Consider the following 17,030-nt stretch of genomic DNA (forward strand, 5'->3'; position numbering starts at 1 on the left):
GCGTACTCTTCACGAACGTCCACCAATGAATATTGGTGGCAGATGGGTCTTCTTACTTAATGTCCTTCCAATGGACAGTGTACACGTTGATGGTGGCTCGCCATGCACATGAAACACCAGGGTGACATTTTATAGCTGGGTTGAGATTTGAACCCAGGCAAGACAGCTCAAAGGCGAGCACACATACCTCAAAGAATTCCTGCCAGCCCAAGTTCATTGGTACTGCTCAGTAACGAAATATAAAGGAGGAATAATACTTGAACAGTCAGTCACATTAAAGCTCTTAATTAGATGCAGCAAGCATGTTGGGTTAGATGAAGGATGTCACACTCCTTCATTTAAACCAACATGCTTGCTGCGACTTTAAAAAAAATACAGTGTTGTTTACTTTTCTGTCGACATAAAAGCAATCCGTAAAATGTGGTTGGAGGAAATGCATGGAACTGAAATTGAGCAGAACAGAGGAGAAAGCTAAAAGGAAGGGGGAAAGGGGGGGGGGCATTCTTGCATTGGACGGTAAATTGTAAGTTGAACTGCAAGCCTGATTGATTATAATTCTCGAAGCAATGTTTTGAGATACTTGAGTTTCTCAGTGCTTCAGAGGGGAGACATGGCTTTTCTATTAATTTTGGTCACCCTCCTGTCTCTTTTTCCAACTAAATGTTTGTTTTCTCATATAAATCATTCCCCTGATTTAATAAACCCAATGATGCTGCGTTGATAGTGTCGGCTAATGACCCCACCATGACCCCCTTGTGGTTTCGCTTGTAACTATTTCGTTTTGAATAATTGCAGATATACCATAGACATTTAAATAATTGCAACTACTTCAACGTGAACGCAGTCATATATAGACATTGCCACCATCGGCATGCCTATGTTATGTCTGACATCATGATAAGCACTCACTTTGAGTTAAGGGAACAGTCATATTTAACCACATGGTCACGCTACCCAAATGTAAATGCCAAACGATTATTTGCTTAGTTGCATGATTGAGTTTATTTACTGCGAAACGTTTAGAAAGTTTTTGAGATAATGCCGATAACGTGTAATCAGACAGTGTGATATCGGACCATTTTAATCACAACCATATTACCGTTATGCCTTGCACGTTCACCAGTTTGAATTCATTTATTAATGTTCTTCAGTTTCAGAAGGAATTATAAATGGATTTTTCGCTGCACTGTTACCACATCCAGTGCAAGAAGCACATTTGCCTTGTTTTCCAAGGAATTATCATTTGTTTGATTCCAGCATAACTGCCATTTTCTTTTTCTGCACCTGCACGTTCTGCACAAGAATCCGTGCATTTGAAGCTTCATGCCACTTATGGACCGTCACATGAATTATATGCTCTACCCCGGAATGCCTTATTGTTTCGGCTTAACAAAGCATTGCTTGTGGAAGACAGGCTGGTTATATATTATGTGGAGGAACATTGATGGTAAGTTATCCATGTTGGAATGTTATGCAGCTTTTTTGTCATACCACTGAAGAAATCAGGAGGGGTTTGGGGGGACACTGCATGACCAGCAGATTGTGGAAGACAAATAGTTCTGATGTCTGTATCACAATAAGGAATGAGAAAGAGCAATCAAAGATTGCAGACCCTCGCCAGGACTTTTGTGTCGTTTTATTGTATGTATTTTACAAACGTACCCGCATTCTAATTGTACTGTACACACTTTGTAGAGGTACTTGCATTCTCTTGTACATAATTTATACTTGTAGGACTACTCGGTTGAAAAAAGATAACGTGTAAAAATTGTGGTCAACATTGGCATATTATGTGTGGACAAACAGACAAAGAAACAGACAGACAAGCAGACCCAAATGCAATAGCCTCTCCTATGGTGAGGGTAATAAGCTGGATTGTCTACATGATGAAACAAATCTGCTCAGAAGCACAGGGACTCACCCTTTCCACTTATTTTGCCATTATCCTCCAAATCCCTCTCTTTATCTGGGAGAGATGTAATGGCGTGAGATCATTATACATTTTTATTTTTGCCTCCGCTGATGAAGTCGCCATAGGCATTATGTTTTTTGGTTGTCCGTCCGGCTGTCTGTCCATCCGTAATAGTTTTTTTGTTACTGTGATAACGTAAGAATGGCTGAAGGGATCTAAGTCAAACTTGGTACTCATATGCATAATGATACAAAGATGAAATTATTAGATTATGGGGGCAAGAGGTTAAGGGTCAGAGATCCTGTTCGGTAAAAATTCTACTTTTTAAGGCATCTCTACTGAGATGACCGAATAAAGCCAGACCAAATGTCCGTCCGTCAACAATTTTTCTTTCCGATCTTGATGAAACTTAGTATGTGGGTAGAGGTCGATGAGTGTTGCACAACGATATAACTTTTGTTCAGGGTCAAGGTCACGAGGTTACGTAAGTTATAAAAATCGCCATTTTCAAAACCTATCTAGTCTGCCATTCTACAAGATATTCGGCAACTGTTTATTGATTATGATAGTAAAAAATATTATCTTGTATCTAACTGGACAGATTTTTGAATTTCCATCCCGTTTGGCCGCCATGTAACCTGGAAGATGGTCAAAAACAACTACCGGTACAAAGAAAACTTTTTACTTCCGATCTTGATGAAATTTGGTATGTGGGTAGAGGTCGATGAGTGATATCCAACGACATTTTTTTTCCCGGATTCGAGGTCAGGGTCAAGGTCACGAGGTCACGAAAGTTGTGAAAGTTGCCATTTTCAAAACCTATCTAGTCTGTCATTTTAGGAGATATCTGGCAACGGTTCATCGATCACTGGGCTGCATTTGAAATATTTTTTTCAGAGGTATAGGTTTTCTCAACGGTTCTTATATGTTTTTTGCATGCTGAATTCAGAAATGTATCTAATTTCGCTCAATCAGGTCAAGTTTTTATGCTATCTCAATTTTAAGGAAAACAAAATCAAAATTTTTGTTTTTTTAATTCGCATTTTTGTTATTCAAAATCAGACTTACATTGACAGAAAATGTACAAACTATACATATAATGACACACAAGTACACTTAATGTGGAAGAAAGTGCCTTCTCAATTACTTTCATTTCAATTTCAGAAAAAATATAGATAAATCGTTGTTTCTGGCAACACCCAACTTCAGTCGCTGTTTTCCTTAGTCTTTTTTATGTTGAATTTCACATTAACGGTACTTGTGCATCATTTTATATCTATAGTTTGTACATTTTCTGTCAATGTAAGTCTGATTTTGAATTTAAAAAATGCTCATTTCAAAAAATAAAATTTTGATTATTTTTTTTTCCTTAAAATTGAAAAAAACTTGACCTGATTGAGCGAAATGAGATACATTTCTAAATTCAGCATGCAAAAAGCATATGAGAACCGTTGAGAAAACCTAGACCTCTGAAATGGCACAGACCAGTGTTATGATAGTAAAAAACATTATACAGATGACCGTCACCCCCACACGGGGGTAATTTTTTTGATAGAATTTAACGTGTGAACCAGTGATGGGATTTTGACCAAATTTGATAAAAGTATATATTATAAAGCAAAGATGAATTGATTAGATGGCGGCATTAAGAGGTCAAAGGTCAGATCCGTGACAGGTTTTTGTAACCACAATAACTTAAGAACAGCCAAAGGGATCCAAGTCAAATTTGGTTCAAGTATTATAATGATGTAATAATGTGGGTGTAGGCATATCAGTTGATATCACAACAACGAAGAGTACCATTCTAGTATATTCTTGTTAACATAATTACTACAAGCAGAGTACCCACACCACAGAACATCTTGTTCCAAGAGTACAACATGTGCTTCTGATAGATCCCTTTATTTGAATGGTATATAGGCAACGGACCACTACCTCAATCGCTTCCAAAAATAAATATAACCCGGGTTATGTTCCTGAAGCAAAAACATGCCAACTTCTTATGTCAATATATAATACATTGTGGTTATATAGCTCGGATAATTCCAGTTACATTGGGCCATATAAGCTGACACCAGAGGCCAGACTCCTAAGCCCTGAAGCCTGATGCCTATACATGTTGTCACCTTCAAAAGGCACATGACACCTATCGGCTCCAACCTTTCATTACTTATGATCCTTTCAACAGTCACTTAGGTTGTTTTACACTTAACGGAAAACTTGTCGGGAGGGTAGAGTGATTGTGAATATGATACTTCTGAAAATGTCTTTAGCTGACCATAACACCAAAATAGCAGAGGTATGTTTGTTTGTTTTTTCAGGTTACAATTGTGGGTGGGGTCAGGCCAGCTGTCCAACAGATTCAGGGAAGTCAGGATTATGTATGGATTGGGAAAACGATTGGCAGGTGCAGTTTAATATAAGGAAATGTAAGGTGCTGGGAATTGGTAAGAATAATAGGAACTACCTAATCCATCCAACAGGACCATACTCTGTGCAGAGCTTTGGTGCTGCCGAAGCAGTCTCCTTGGCTATTGGACACAATCCTGGATGGGTCGTAACTCCGACAGTATATCAGCATGCTGACACTCATTTTGCTGACCTCGGAAGGATGACAGGCAGAGTCAACCCCACCTGGTATTAATTCAACAGCAAGTGGGATTTTAACTCAGGATCCCAGGATCCCAAGCCTACCACCCAAACAATTAAACCAACACCAGGCATACATACAGCCAACCACATAATGCAAGGGGAAATATTGGAGTGTGTGACACAGGAGATGGATGGGGGGTGGTAATTGATGTGGGGGCTAAGCAGACAGCACAGTGCCAGACAGCCATAGGTAAACTGATTGGATTTTAGGTTTTTTGGGGGGGGGGGGGTTAAATTATTAATTAAAAGAGGTATTGTCAACTCTGTACAGGAATTTAGTGAGGCCTTATCTGGAATATTATATTGTTTTGGTTGCCACAACTAAAGAAAGACAAAGCTGACATAAATAAAAGAGGGTTCTGCATACAGCAACTACATTGATCCTGGGTCTAGCTTGACTCAGCTATGAGGAGTGGTTGAAGGAGAGATAACTTTTTTTCATGAGAAAGGAGGTGATTGCAAGGGTCTGGTAGAGGTGTTTATGATAATGAATGGTATTGACAACATAAGTGTAGATGAGTTTTTCAGCAGAATGGACACTGATCGGAGCAGGGGCTAGAGTTTCAGAGTAAAGTAGAAGAGAGTTAGGATGGTAGTAAGGCAGAGGTCTTTCACATACGAGAGTAGTAAATGCATGGAATAGTCTCACCAGATAGGTAGTGACAGCAGAACCAGTAGATAGTCTTTTTTTTACATTGAGTTAGATACGTATCTAGAAATAGCAGGCATTGGGTAATACTTAGATATTGGTCTGGTTTTGCAGGCTTGATTAGTCTAATGGCCTCCTCTGTTGAATTTCCTTGTATATCCTTGTGTAAAAGTAATCTTAATCACTTTCCTGGCATTACATTAGCATGTTTGCCTAGTGTTGGCTTTAGGGTTATGGTTGTGGGCTTGGGATCCTAGGATCCTGAGTTCAAATCCCACTCGGCTGTTGAATTAACACCAGGTGGGGTTTACTCTACCTGCCATCCTTCCGAAGTCGGCAAAATGAGTGCCAGCTTGTTGGTATCCTGTGTTGGAGTGATGACCCATCCAGGATTGTGCCCAATAGCCAAGGAGACTGCTTAGGCGGCGCCGACGCTTTGCACAGTGTATGGTCCCAATGGATGGATGGACATAAGCATGTCTTGACTTTTAGCTGAACTTGAGCAGAAAATTTTATAATCGATGGAATTTTATGAACTAAGCAGTAATACCAATGGTACTGCTCGCTGATCAAATGCCAACAGCAAAACAACCTATATGCATGAACTTACAAACACTACTCAGCAATGATAAACTGGCAGGCAGTTTATTATTATTATTTTTTTCCTGGCAGATTTTCTGACATTTTGTAAATGACTTTGCATGTGGTGGTGGACAGCACACATGAATGTACTCATCTCTTTAGGAGAAGCGGCAACAGGCCCTCAGGACCATCACCCAATGGTGGGAGCAAACGATGCAGGAAGCGATGGAACAGCTGCCAGCATTGGAAAGACAGAGACAGGTTGCAAAGAACCTCCAGGCATATCCTGCTTCTCTTGGCCTGTCAGTAGCTGAAGTGAGGGCAGATCTACTCAGGTGGGTGAGGAGACACTGAAGCCATTTGAGAGCTTTAAATAATTTTCCCACCATTTCCTGTCAGAATAACACAGTTGTTTCTGTTTAGCTGATGAAATACCAACAGCTGTAAAGTAAGCTTCCTTCAATCCCTCTCCTTCACCATGCTCTAATTTTTGTTTTGTCATCCACCCTTGTTTGCTAATGAAAAACATTTGTTACCAATTGTTGAATTTGAAAATTTTATTAAACCTCAAACTTAATTGAAACTCTGCATTTTGCTGATGTAAACTTATATTGACTGTTTAGTTATTGAGTTGTACATCATCGTCCTGTGCATAAACTGATTTTGCACGTTGGTTGCATTATTTTCTTTCCATCATTGCTCAAACACCCTCTTGCAGTTCAGTGTTAATACATCCTACATTTGCAATATGTTTTTGATAGAGCTCAGAAATGTGTTTCAATGAATTTTGTAGTGGCTGATTGGCTGGGCTATGCACCGGTACTCACTCTTATGGGAAATCCAGGTGGTGACTGCATGGTGCTGTTGTTTGTGCAGCTTCAGGGATGGTCAAGCTGCTGTGAAGATTGGCGTAAAAGGCAAGGACAACACAGATAGCCCTCGACAAGATGCAGTGAGCAACTCGGCCAGTGATTCCAGTGAAGCATCATACACAACAAGGTGTGTGTGTGCACTGGTATACTCTCATTGACAGCAATGCAGGCTCCACAGTTCATGCCAGTGCTAAGCACAGGTGAAGGTGAGAGAATCATGGTATTAATTGGTGCCAAACACATGCTTGGCAGCACAAAGGGGAAGTTAAAAGGAAAATGTCATCCTTTTATCTTTAGACTTTTCGCACATAGCATTCTTTTGGATGGAGATATAGTCAGTATGTGGAGGCCTCACCAGTCAAATAAACCACTTCACCACATGAGGAGACAAAAATTTAGGAAGTTACAAGACCTTTTGCACCCCACATATATTTTAATTATTTAAATGACAAAAAAATCCTCATTGAAAGGAAATGAAGAAATTTCAACCCATATATTACATACTGGCGAATTACCCGTGTGAAGTTACCCATGTGAAGCCCAAAAGCAAACAGACAATGCCGAAACGGCAAATGTCAAACCATGAACCAATAAATTCCACATTATTGTGACACCTTCACTCAAACGTCAGGCATGACCAGCCTGTTCATATATGCCAAACCAATGAACTATAAATTCCACATTTCTGTGCCACCTACAGTCAAACATCAGGCATCGACAGTCTGTTTGTGAAGACTTGGGCAAAAAACTGGAGTTTACCCCACCAGAAGGTGGGTAATATTTCCAGATGCGGTCACCGGCGAGACTGTCAATGCCGAATCCACGAATGTGAGTGAAAAATTGTAGCATCTGATAGGTGGAAACCGAGAATCTCAATTGTATTGAGAAATTGACAAAACCGCGAATGTGTTTACACGCAGAGAAAGATCAGAGTTTTTCCGGTGCAAACGCAAAATCACAATTGTATTGAGATATTTCCGAACCAGCGAATGCTTTTATTGTGCAGAAAATCTCAGTTCCTTCCATAAAGGGCAATCTCAGTTCCTTCCATAAAGCTTGGAACAAGTGTGTATCTACCCTCATGGGAAAGCCAGAAAACATCTTTCTAATCTCAAGTCTGAACTCTCAAACCTCTCTCCCTCCTCAAAATCCTGGTGGCATAAAATCAAATCAGTTTCTGGTGTATGTTCCCCCTCCATCCCCTCCCTTACCTCAAATGGCCCCACTGCTGATACCGCATGTGAAAAGGCTGAATGTCTAAACTCGGTGTTTGCAGCAAAATCTTGTGTCCAAAACCCATCACTTTCTCTACCCACCTTACCCAGTGGCACCCAACTCTTCCTAGACTCTGTCCTTTTTTCCTGACAAGATGGACAGCTTGCTGTCAAACCTCGACTCAGATTCTGCAACCGGTCCAGACGGCATCAGCCCACGTGTCCTAAAAACCTGCTCTTCTGCTCTTGCTCACCCTCTCTCTGTTCTATTCACCCTCTCATTTGCTCAAGGTCATCTGCCATCTGCTTGGAAATCAGCAAACATTACTGCTCTGCATAAAAAAAGGTGAAAAAACAGATCCCTGCAACGACAGACCAATCAGCCTTCTCCCAATCATCAGCAAGGTTATGGAATCCATCATCGCTTCAGACATTAAATCCTTCCTCTTCTCCAATGGCTTGATTTTTGGTCATCAATTTGGTTTCAGACCAGGTCACTCTACCATGGATATGCTGCTTCTGCTCTCCCAACAATGGATGGAGGTCCTCAATGCCAGACAGGAAATCCGAGCTGTATCCCTGGACATATCACGTGCTTTTGACACAGTCTGGCACCCTGCCCTGCTCACCAAACTCTCTTCCTATGGTATCCAAGACCATCTCCACTCATGGCTCGCAGACATCCTCTCCTGTCGCAGTTAACGTGTGGCCCTAAATGGAATTCTTTCATACCCTCTTCCTGTCCAGGCTGGAGTTTCTCAAGGTAGGGTTCTGGGCCCTGTTCCTTTTCTGGTTTTCATCAATGATCTCTCCGACTCTCTGGAAAATCCTCTATATCTCTTTGCTGATGACTCTACCCTCTGCCGTACCATCGGTCATCCCTCAGACTGGCTAGCAGCAGCTTCTTCGCTCACTGCTGATCTGGATAAAATCACAAACTGGTCCAACACGTGGAATATGTCTTTCAATCCGGACAAATCTCACACTCTCACTATGTCACTCCGAAAGGACCGTTTAGAAAACCCCACCATCCACTTTGTCAACAATACTCTGGAAGAAGTCCTTTCTTTCAAGCTTCTGGGTCTCACTATCTGCCATGACCTTTCCTGGGAAAGCCACATTTCAAACCTCGCCTCCAAAGCCACTCGCCGACTGGGAATCCTCCGTCGTGCAAAGTCCTTCCTCGGCCCACCTGAGCTCCTGACCACTTACAAAGCTTTTCTCCGCAGCCTGATGGAGTACTGCTCTCCCCTCTGGGCTGGTGCTCCTGCCTCCCACCTTTCTCGGCTTTACTCTGTGGAAACCAAAGCATTTCGGATCATTGCATCTCCCGCAATGAGGCTGAGTCTTTGGGCCTCTCACTCAATCACCGCAGGCTGGTCGGTGGTCTTTCTGTCTTCTGCCCTCTCTTCTCCAGCCTTGCCCCCCCTGCTCTCTCTGCTATTTGTCCCCACCACATTTCCGCAGGGCGCTCAAGGTCAGCCAACAACCCCCTTCTGGTAATACTTCCAAAATCACGAATCACTGCTCACCTTCACTCTTTCATTTCTCTTTTTTCCCGCATTTGGAATAAACTCCCTCACTCGATTCAATCACATTCTTCCCTCCAGGCCTTCAAAACAGCTGTTCACCACCACCTCTTGTCATCCCCCATCCAAATCCTCGATCTTTTACACCCCCGATAATCCACCCAAGCCAACCTCCTTCAAATTCCCTGCTTTCCTTCCTGAAAGTCCCTGTAATGTCCATCTTGTGTTCCCCATGTTCCCTGCCACATCCCTCTCCCTTCCACAGATCTCCTAATGTCTCTGTTCCCCACTGTTTTGTCCTTCCCACTCCTGCCCCTCTTGTCTCATGCCCCCCTTGCTGTGCGTTGTGTGTTAGCTCTCACACGAGCCTCGACAAGGTAGACTCAAAAAATTAAAATGGTGAAACTGCTAATGCTTCTGCAAATGAGTTTACGTGCCAAGAGACAGCAGCTTCGTATGGGTATAAAATCCAAATCATAATTGTGTTGAGATATTCAAGAAGCAGCAAATGTTTCCACATACAGTAAATGGCGAAAATGCAAATGCCGAACCTGTGAATGTGTTTATATACAGAGAGGGAGCAGTTTTGTACAGATGGAAACTCAAAATCATAATTGCATTAAGAAATTTATGAAACCCCCCCACCCACCTTTGGACATCCACTCGGACCCCAAAAGGCTTGGCAATGTGTCAGTGTGTGTGTCTCCTCCACAACTCCAAAACCATAAAACCTCGCTGCCTGAAACTTTGCATGCATACTTTGCGTGCATAAGAAAACTCCAAGGAAGTGCAAGTAAGGAACTCCAATGTAGAGTGAAAATTGGCTGTTTAGGTTAATTAAAACACCCCTTTTGAAGATATTTAACGGCATTATTTAATTACATCCTTCAACAAGCGATCCTCGGCCACCTCTCTCTCTGAATCTTAAGGCATTTCCTGGGTAACCTCGCTGTGGTCTGAAGCTGCCATATCTTTTGGCCTGCTCAACCATGATTTGACTTGTATTGGACCAGGCTGCAACGATTTCTTAATGATAAAGTTTTTTTTTTCACTTTCCTCACTCATATTAAATGGCTGTTCATCATAGCTATGAATCCTTGTATATATCGCTTTTGTAAGTAAGATAAGTTTTCAAATTTGGAGCTTGGAGCGATTTCATGCATGATATGATACGATTTTCCACGATCGACTCTCAAGGATTAATTAAAGTACATAATTGAAATATTAATTCGGTTTTGAGAATCAGATATTGTCTGGACGAAATAACTGTCGAAATCTATTGTGAAATCTGATAATTCAAAGAAATAACGAGTCTTATAATGAAGCCGATTTTCATTTTTACTTCAAGTAAGCAAGGCTATGTTCCCACCTCCATACATACACAATAGAATGTGAAATTTCAAAGCATTAAACTTATCTTTTGCTCCTGTTTGGAGAAATATATTGAGTGAACAAAAAATTTAGGAACATAACAAAATGAACCAGCTTCATTGAGCTTTATGATTTAATGCATTCATTGCAAGACCTCATGCCCTATCCCTCAAGGGATTGCCTCTCCATAGCGTCTGCAAATCTGCATCTATATTTTTGGAGGTTTCGCGTGGTGCTTTCCATGGGATCAAAGCAAATCTGGTAAAAAAAGACACATTTTTAAAAAAAAGTTATAATGTTTGCGTGGATGCCGAACCGATGTACGACGTGACATGTGCACAGATGAACAGGCAAAATGGCGGATTATCTGCAATGTTAAGCTGCAACTCTTTTGCGGATAAAGTCATTATGTGAATGAATTCATTTTATTTCTTTAACCGCTGCGTGTGCGATGAAGATGGGCTTTGAAGTTAAAGAGATCCTTTATGATATGCAGCAACAGCCTGGCCAATCATTTCTTATCAACCATTTAATTGGATTGCTTACATGAGTGCTTAAGCCACTTGCCGAACGTGCTTGTTGATAGTAAAGAATCATGTGTTTTAACATATCGCTGAAGCGTCTACAAAAATGCAATGTTGTTTTTCGGGGAAAGCTACTCAACGTTTCTGGGTTGTATACAGGAAGTAATGTAGTTAGTAATCACATTGACTTCATCCTGCCGATTCCCCAAAAATTCCCGATATCGGCCAAGCAGGTGTGTGAGTGTGTGTGTGTGTGTGTGTGTGTGTGTGTGTGTGTGTGTGTGTGTGTGTGAGTGTGTGTTGTCCATTAAGCATAACATATTCTTTGTGCTGACTACCCTACCTATATATATATATATATATATATATATATATATATATATATATATATATATATATATATATATATATATATATATATATATATATATATATATATATATATATATATATATATATATATATATATATATATATATATATATATATATATATATATATATATATATATATCTCTCTCTCTCTCTCTCTCTCTCTCTCTCTCTCTCTCTCTCTCTCTCTCTCTCTCTCTCTCTCTCTCTCTCTCTCTCTCTCTCTCTCTGTCTCTGTTTCCCTGTCTGTCTCTGTCTCTGTTTTTCTGTCTGTCTCTGTCTCTGTTTCTCTGTCTGTCTCTGTTCTGTTTTTCTGTCTGTCTCTGTCTCTGTTTCTCTGTCTGTCTCTGTCTCTGTCTCTCTCTCTCTCTCTCTCTCTCTCTCTCTCTCTCTCTCTCTCTCTCTCTCTCTCTCTCTCTCTCTCTCTCTCTCTCTCTCTCTCTCTCTCTCTCTCTCTCTCGCTCTCTATCCTCCGATGTGGTACGTCATGGGTGATGAATATTGTCATGAAGTTTCATCGGAATTGTATTGTTTCTGAAAAGAAAGCAAATAACTCTTTGGGGAGGTAGCCCACCCCCACCCCCACCTCATAAACTCCCTCTATGGACCCATTCAGACCCCCTTTTTTAATGCCATCACGGGTGATGAAGGTTGTGGTCAAATTTAATTTAAATCGTATGTGTAGTTTCTGAGAAGAAGTTGCAAGTATTTGGTGATGGATGGGTGACTCACTCCTGAACTCCCTGAACTCACTCCATAAGCTCCCCTGAACTACAATTACAGGTGAGCAAAAAACCCTCCCTGGGAATATTATTACAACTGAACTACAGTTTGGAAGCTGTCCGGGACTCAGTAACGATCTTGAAGAGAGCACTCAGCACCAAACTTTGAGAACAGAAAACTTCACAGCTTGGTCCATGAATCGTGATCCATTGCCGAAATGAAGATGGATGCTTTGAGCCTGCCCTGGACACACTCCATTCCACATTCTGAAACCTGCATATGTAGGTACCCATCACACACACACACACACACACACACACACGCACACACACACACACACACACACACACACACACACACACACACACACACACACACACACACACACACACACACACACACACACACACACACACACTTGGCCGATATCGGGATTTTTTCAGGAATCGGCAGGTTGGAGTCAGTGTGATGACCGACTACATTACATACTACTGTATATACAACCCAGAAACCTTGAGTCGCTTTCACCAAAAAACAACATTACATTAAAATTGACATTTCAGGGAGATGTTCACAAACATTATTGTTTTAAACAGCTGCGTGTGATGGGTGGAAAAAAAAAATTGGCTCCGAGTTTGATGTTGAAATTGCGAATACAAATCAAATGAGGTGTGTTTTTTCTTTGATAGTATTGTCACACAATGGATTTGATGACGTATCGTAGTCTGTAAAAACTAGTTTTGTGTCACCAGATGTGACTGGAATGGTGTTGTTAACATCTGCTGTAAAAATATCCCTTTTGCTTTCTGATATCTTGCCAAACATGTGTGTTACATCAGCGAAGTTGGATCTCTAAATTTACCTTGCCTTAATCTCTCACTATTCCTGCCAAAACGTTTTGTTCATTAACATTTGCTCTCATTTGGTGTTTCAGGCCATATGATGAATGATACTGTATTTGGCCAAATATTGACGTACCTGTTTTCAGAAAGTTACGTACATGTGGAATTGGAGTAATGCCATTTTAATAGCTTCATCGCGTTATGAGATTGTTCTTGTTCTTTGGGACTGTTTTCTGTCCTCTTTGAATTTGTTTGCATGGTTTCACACATTGTATGTTTGTTTCCCAAGGTGAATATTTCTACAAACAGTATTCCAAGAAAAATTTTCACTTTATCTCATCAATATATTTCACCATCATTTGCACGATTGATCTGTGACTTATGACAGATATCTGACGGATGTTTCAAATAAGAACTTGTGTTGATTTGAGCTAGGTGCCGATGCTGATCCTTACTTTTCCTTCTCAATATTTCCTAGCAACTTAAGAATCCGTTTTTGATGTAAAGTGGAATTCAGAGAGCTCTGACTTACAACATGTCATTAGCAAAACTGTTGTACATACTTGTCTTTCTCAGTGGTGGCTTTTGGTGCGAGCATTTTCGATGGATAGAGGAAATGCTCTGCATCATGAAAACCGGGTTCTTATGGCAGAATGCTGAGATTTGAAGGCTTGAGAATGTAACATTAAGCAAGGTCATTGCACAGCTGCATCGGAATAATTTTTCAGCAAGTGCAACCGCATTTCTGTTTGAGCAAACAAATTTAACAAGACCACTTGCCTCATCTGCTTCTTTTTTTTCAGGGTCGAAGGCTCATGGAGGAGCAGCAAAACAAATCATGCACACATGTGCAGACAAGTCATGAGACAACCCCAGGCTTGATTTCACACAAACACAGCTGTTGGGCTCAGGGAAGTAATGTAACTTCCTGGAGTACTATGGGCACCAGCAGCACCATATTTATGACGTCACTGTTCTCTCCACACTCAGCAGGGCAACTTAGGAGGAATTTCCTTTCTCCACCAAAGCCAACCTATGGGGTATGCCCATGTTATATCCTTTAAATGCTGAGCATCAAGCAAGGAAGCAGCATGTGCCATTTTCAAAGTCTTTGGGATGACTCGGCCAAGGTCGGAGTTCGACTGCCGATATCCCAGAATCAGAGCAGATGCTCGAACCATTATGCCACTGAGTCTTGTGTTTATTCTCCTTTTCTGTTTTCTTTTGTTTTCCTTTTGAATACTGCAAAAATCTAGGGTGGTGGATTGAAGCATTGTCCAATATGAAATCTTGGTTTGATTTTTGGGAATTCATCTTGGGAGTCATCTGTTTATTATGTATGCAATAATGGCAGCATTTTTTTTAACCCCCACCTTCCATTTTAACTATCTACTTCATACATGCCCTGTCCTTCCCCTCCTCTTCATCATATATTTGTCTTCCTTACCTCTATTCCCTGTTTCCCCACTCCTCCAACACTCACTTACTCTCCCTTCCTTCTCCGATTTGTCCCCCTTTTCTTTAATCCCTTAATTTATATTTCCATTTAGCACCCCAACCTCATGGTACAGGTTTAATAAACATTAGCAGGGTACCTGTCTCCAACGAGTTTGTCGATGTGTCACCTCAAATAAGCAATTTTTTTGGAGTGTGTATTGGTAGAAATGGGAATTCAACATAAAGTGATGATGAGAACCATGACACATGGTACATCTTTACCTTATAGACAGACAATGGTGGTCCGTTCAGAAGAAGAACTATCGTTCGTGATTAAAATATATATGTTGTGCATAGCACGACACTCGCAAAATCAAAATAAACAATATTTGCCATGGAAACAGCAATTTAGTAATTTCGAAAATTTCATCTATCAAGTGCTTTCACATGATGGAATGTTGTGCGTAACAAATTTGGTTGATCCATTTTCTAATTGCTGCCTAATAGGTGTTTTACATGTTTTTTATGGCATTGATATTGACTTTTGACTCATTTTGACCAGATTTTATAGACATACTAACTAGTACAGTATAAAGCCAATCAAGAATGACTCGTTGGAATTGTTTTATTCAAAATATTCAAAAAGACTTGAAGATATGTTTCGTAGCAAGAAAAAGTGTTATTTTAAAACATTACACGTACAAATGTGACCTTATTTTCTTTATCTTCTGAGATGTTTCATTTCAACAGTACAGTCTTGTGAGCATGCCAAAGTCTGATTCCTCAGCCTAGCATCAGGTATGCTTATACCTTCTTTATTTATTGGACATCCTACGGACGTAAATGAACACTCGTTTTACTCTTGAGCATGTTTCACATCATGTGCAGTGAATTTCACCTTCCTATGACTTGTATTTATTGTTCCTAAAAAAAAAAAAATGCTTCTGCAAACCATCCTTGAAGCTCGGTTTGCAAGTCACCGTCTACATTTCCAAGAGAAGAGACGTAATTACTCTTTTATGAAAAATAGTTTTCGAGATTTTTTATCCTGAGAAATAGACTGGAGTGAACACATCGTCATCTTAAAAGATTGGCCTCTAAAACCCTAGGTCAATCGTCCTCATGAAGAGGGACAGACAAACACACACATACACATTGTGATTTTATAGGTAGATACTACACATGTGTACAAATATGCTGTGTAAGTTTCAATGTGATATCTTGAAAAATTCCTGAGGTTTGCCAACAACAAAATCACAAAATATTCCATTTAGTTTCATTTGGTGAAGTTGTTAGCACAGACAATGTTTTTTTCTTTACCATGTGGGACTTTCGTCTTTGCCACGTGGGGCTTTTCTCTTTACCATGTAAAACTTTTCTCTTTTCCACGTAGGGCTTTTCTCTTTACCACGTGGGACTTTTCTCTTTGCCACGTGGGACTTTTCTCTTTTCCACGTAGGACTTTCCCTTTGCCTCATGGACCTTTTCTCTTTGCCTCGTGGACTTTTCTCTTTGCCATGTGGGGCTTTTCTCTTTGCTTCGTGGGGCTTTTCTCTTTGCCTCGTGGGGCTTTTCTCTTTGCCACGTGGGACTCTTCTCTTTACCACGTGGAACTTTTCTCTTTCCTCATGGGACTTTTCTTTTTGCCTCGTGGGACTTTCCTCGCCTGCCACATGGGACTTTTCTCTTTACCCCGTGGGACTTTTCTCTTTGCCACTTGTGACTTTTCTCTTTGCCTCACGGGACTTTTCTCTTTGCCTCTTGGGACTTTTCTCTTTTCTTCATGGGACTTTTCTCTTTGCCTCGCAGGACTTTTTCTATGCCACGTGGGACTTTTCCCTATGCCACTGACGAAGATCAGGGGAACATGAAACAAAAGACAGAAAATGAAATATGTAATCATATTTTGCACCCTCTTAACTTGGTACTGAGGCAGTCTTCTAATAGGGGGCCTTTTGATTATGGCCAGTGACCCTCAAGTGTTACTGCAGAAGGCCCTCTGACAGAAGGTCGTAGAGGTCTAAGGGTTCTCATGGGGTCTATAGGATCTACAGAGTCTTAGATTCCTAAAGGGTCTTCAGGGTCATAAAGGGTTTTTGGGGTCTTAAAGGTCTAAAGTGTCTTTAAAGGGTCTTTTTGTCTTCCTTAAAGGGTCTTCCTGGTCTTAAAGGATATTAGGGTTATGAAGGGTCTGAGGGGCCTTAAGGAGTCTTGTGGGTCTTATAGGGTATTGGGGTGTATTAGGGGTCTAAATGTCTTGGGGGTCTAAAGGAACTTTAATGGTCTTAGAGTTAAAAAGTGTACAAAGGGTCTTCAGAGTCCAAACGGTATTCAGCGTCTCATGGGTCTTAA

The 17,030-nt window shown here is 40.8% G+C and overlaps 1 protein-coding gene across 12 annotated transcripts in view; it reads left to right on the plus strand.

Annotated features, from left to right (window-relative positions):
- Positions 1-17,030, plus strand: part of LOC147015460 (leucine-rich repeat-containing protein 49-like) — a 356,628-nt gene that overhangs the window by 242,576 nt on the left and 97,022 nt on the right. For all 12 annotated transcript variants that reach the window (XM_085850233.1, XM_085850234.1, XM_085850224.1 and 9 more), the window contains 2 exons: positions 5,958-6,130; positions 6,672-6,794. In XM_085850233.1, coding sequence (XP_085706359.1) covers positions 5,958-6,130; positions 6,672-6,794 — 296 coding nt within the window. The remainder of the gene's footprint in view (positions 1-5,957; positions 6,131-6,671; positions 6,795-17,030) is intronic.

The sequence above is a fragment of the Eptatretus burgeri genome, chromosome 12, assembly GCF_056783735.1.
Source record: "Eptatretus burgeri isolate ZD-2024b chromosome 12, Ebu_testis_v1, whole genome shotgun sequence".
NCBI classification, from domain to species: Eukaryota; Metazoa; Chordata; class Myxini; order Myxiniformes; family Myxinidae; genus Eptatretus; species Eptatretus burgeri.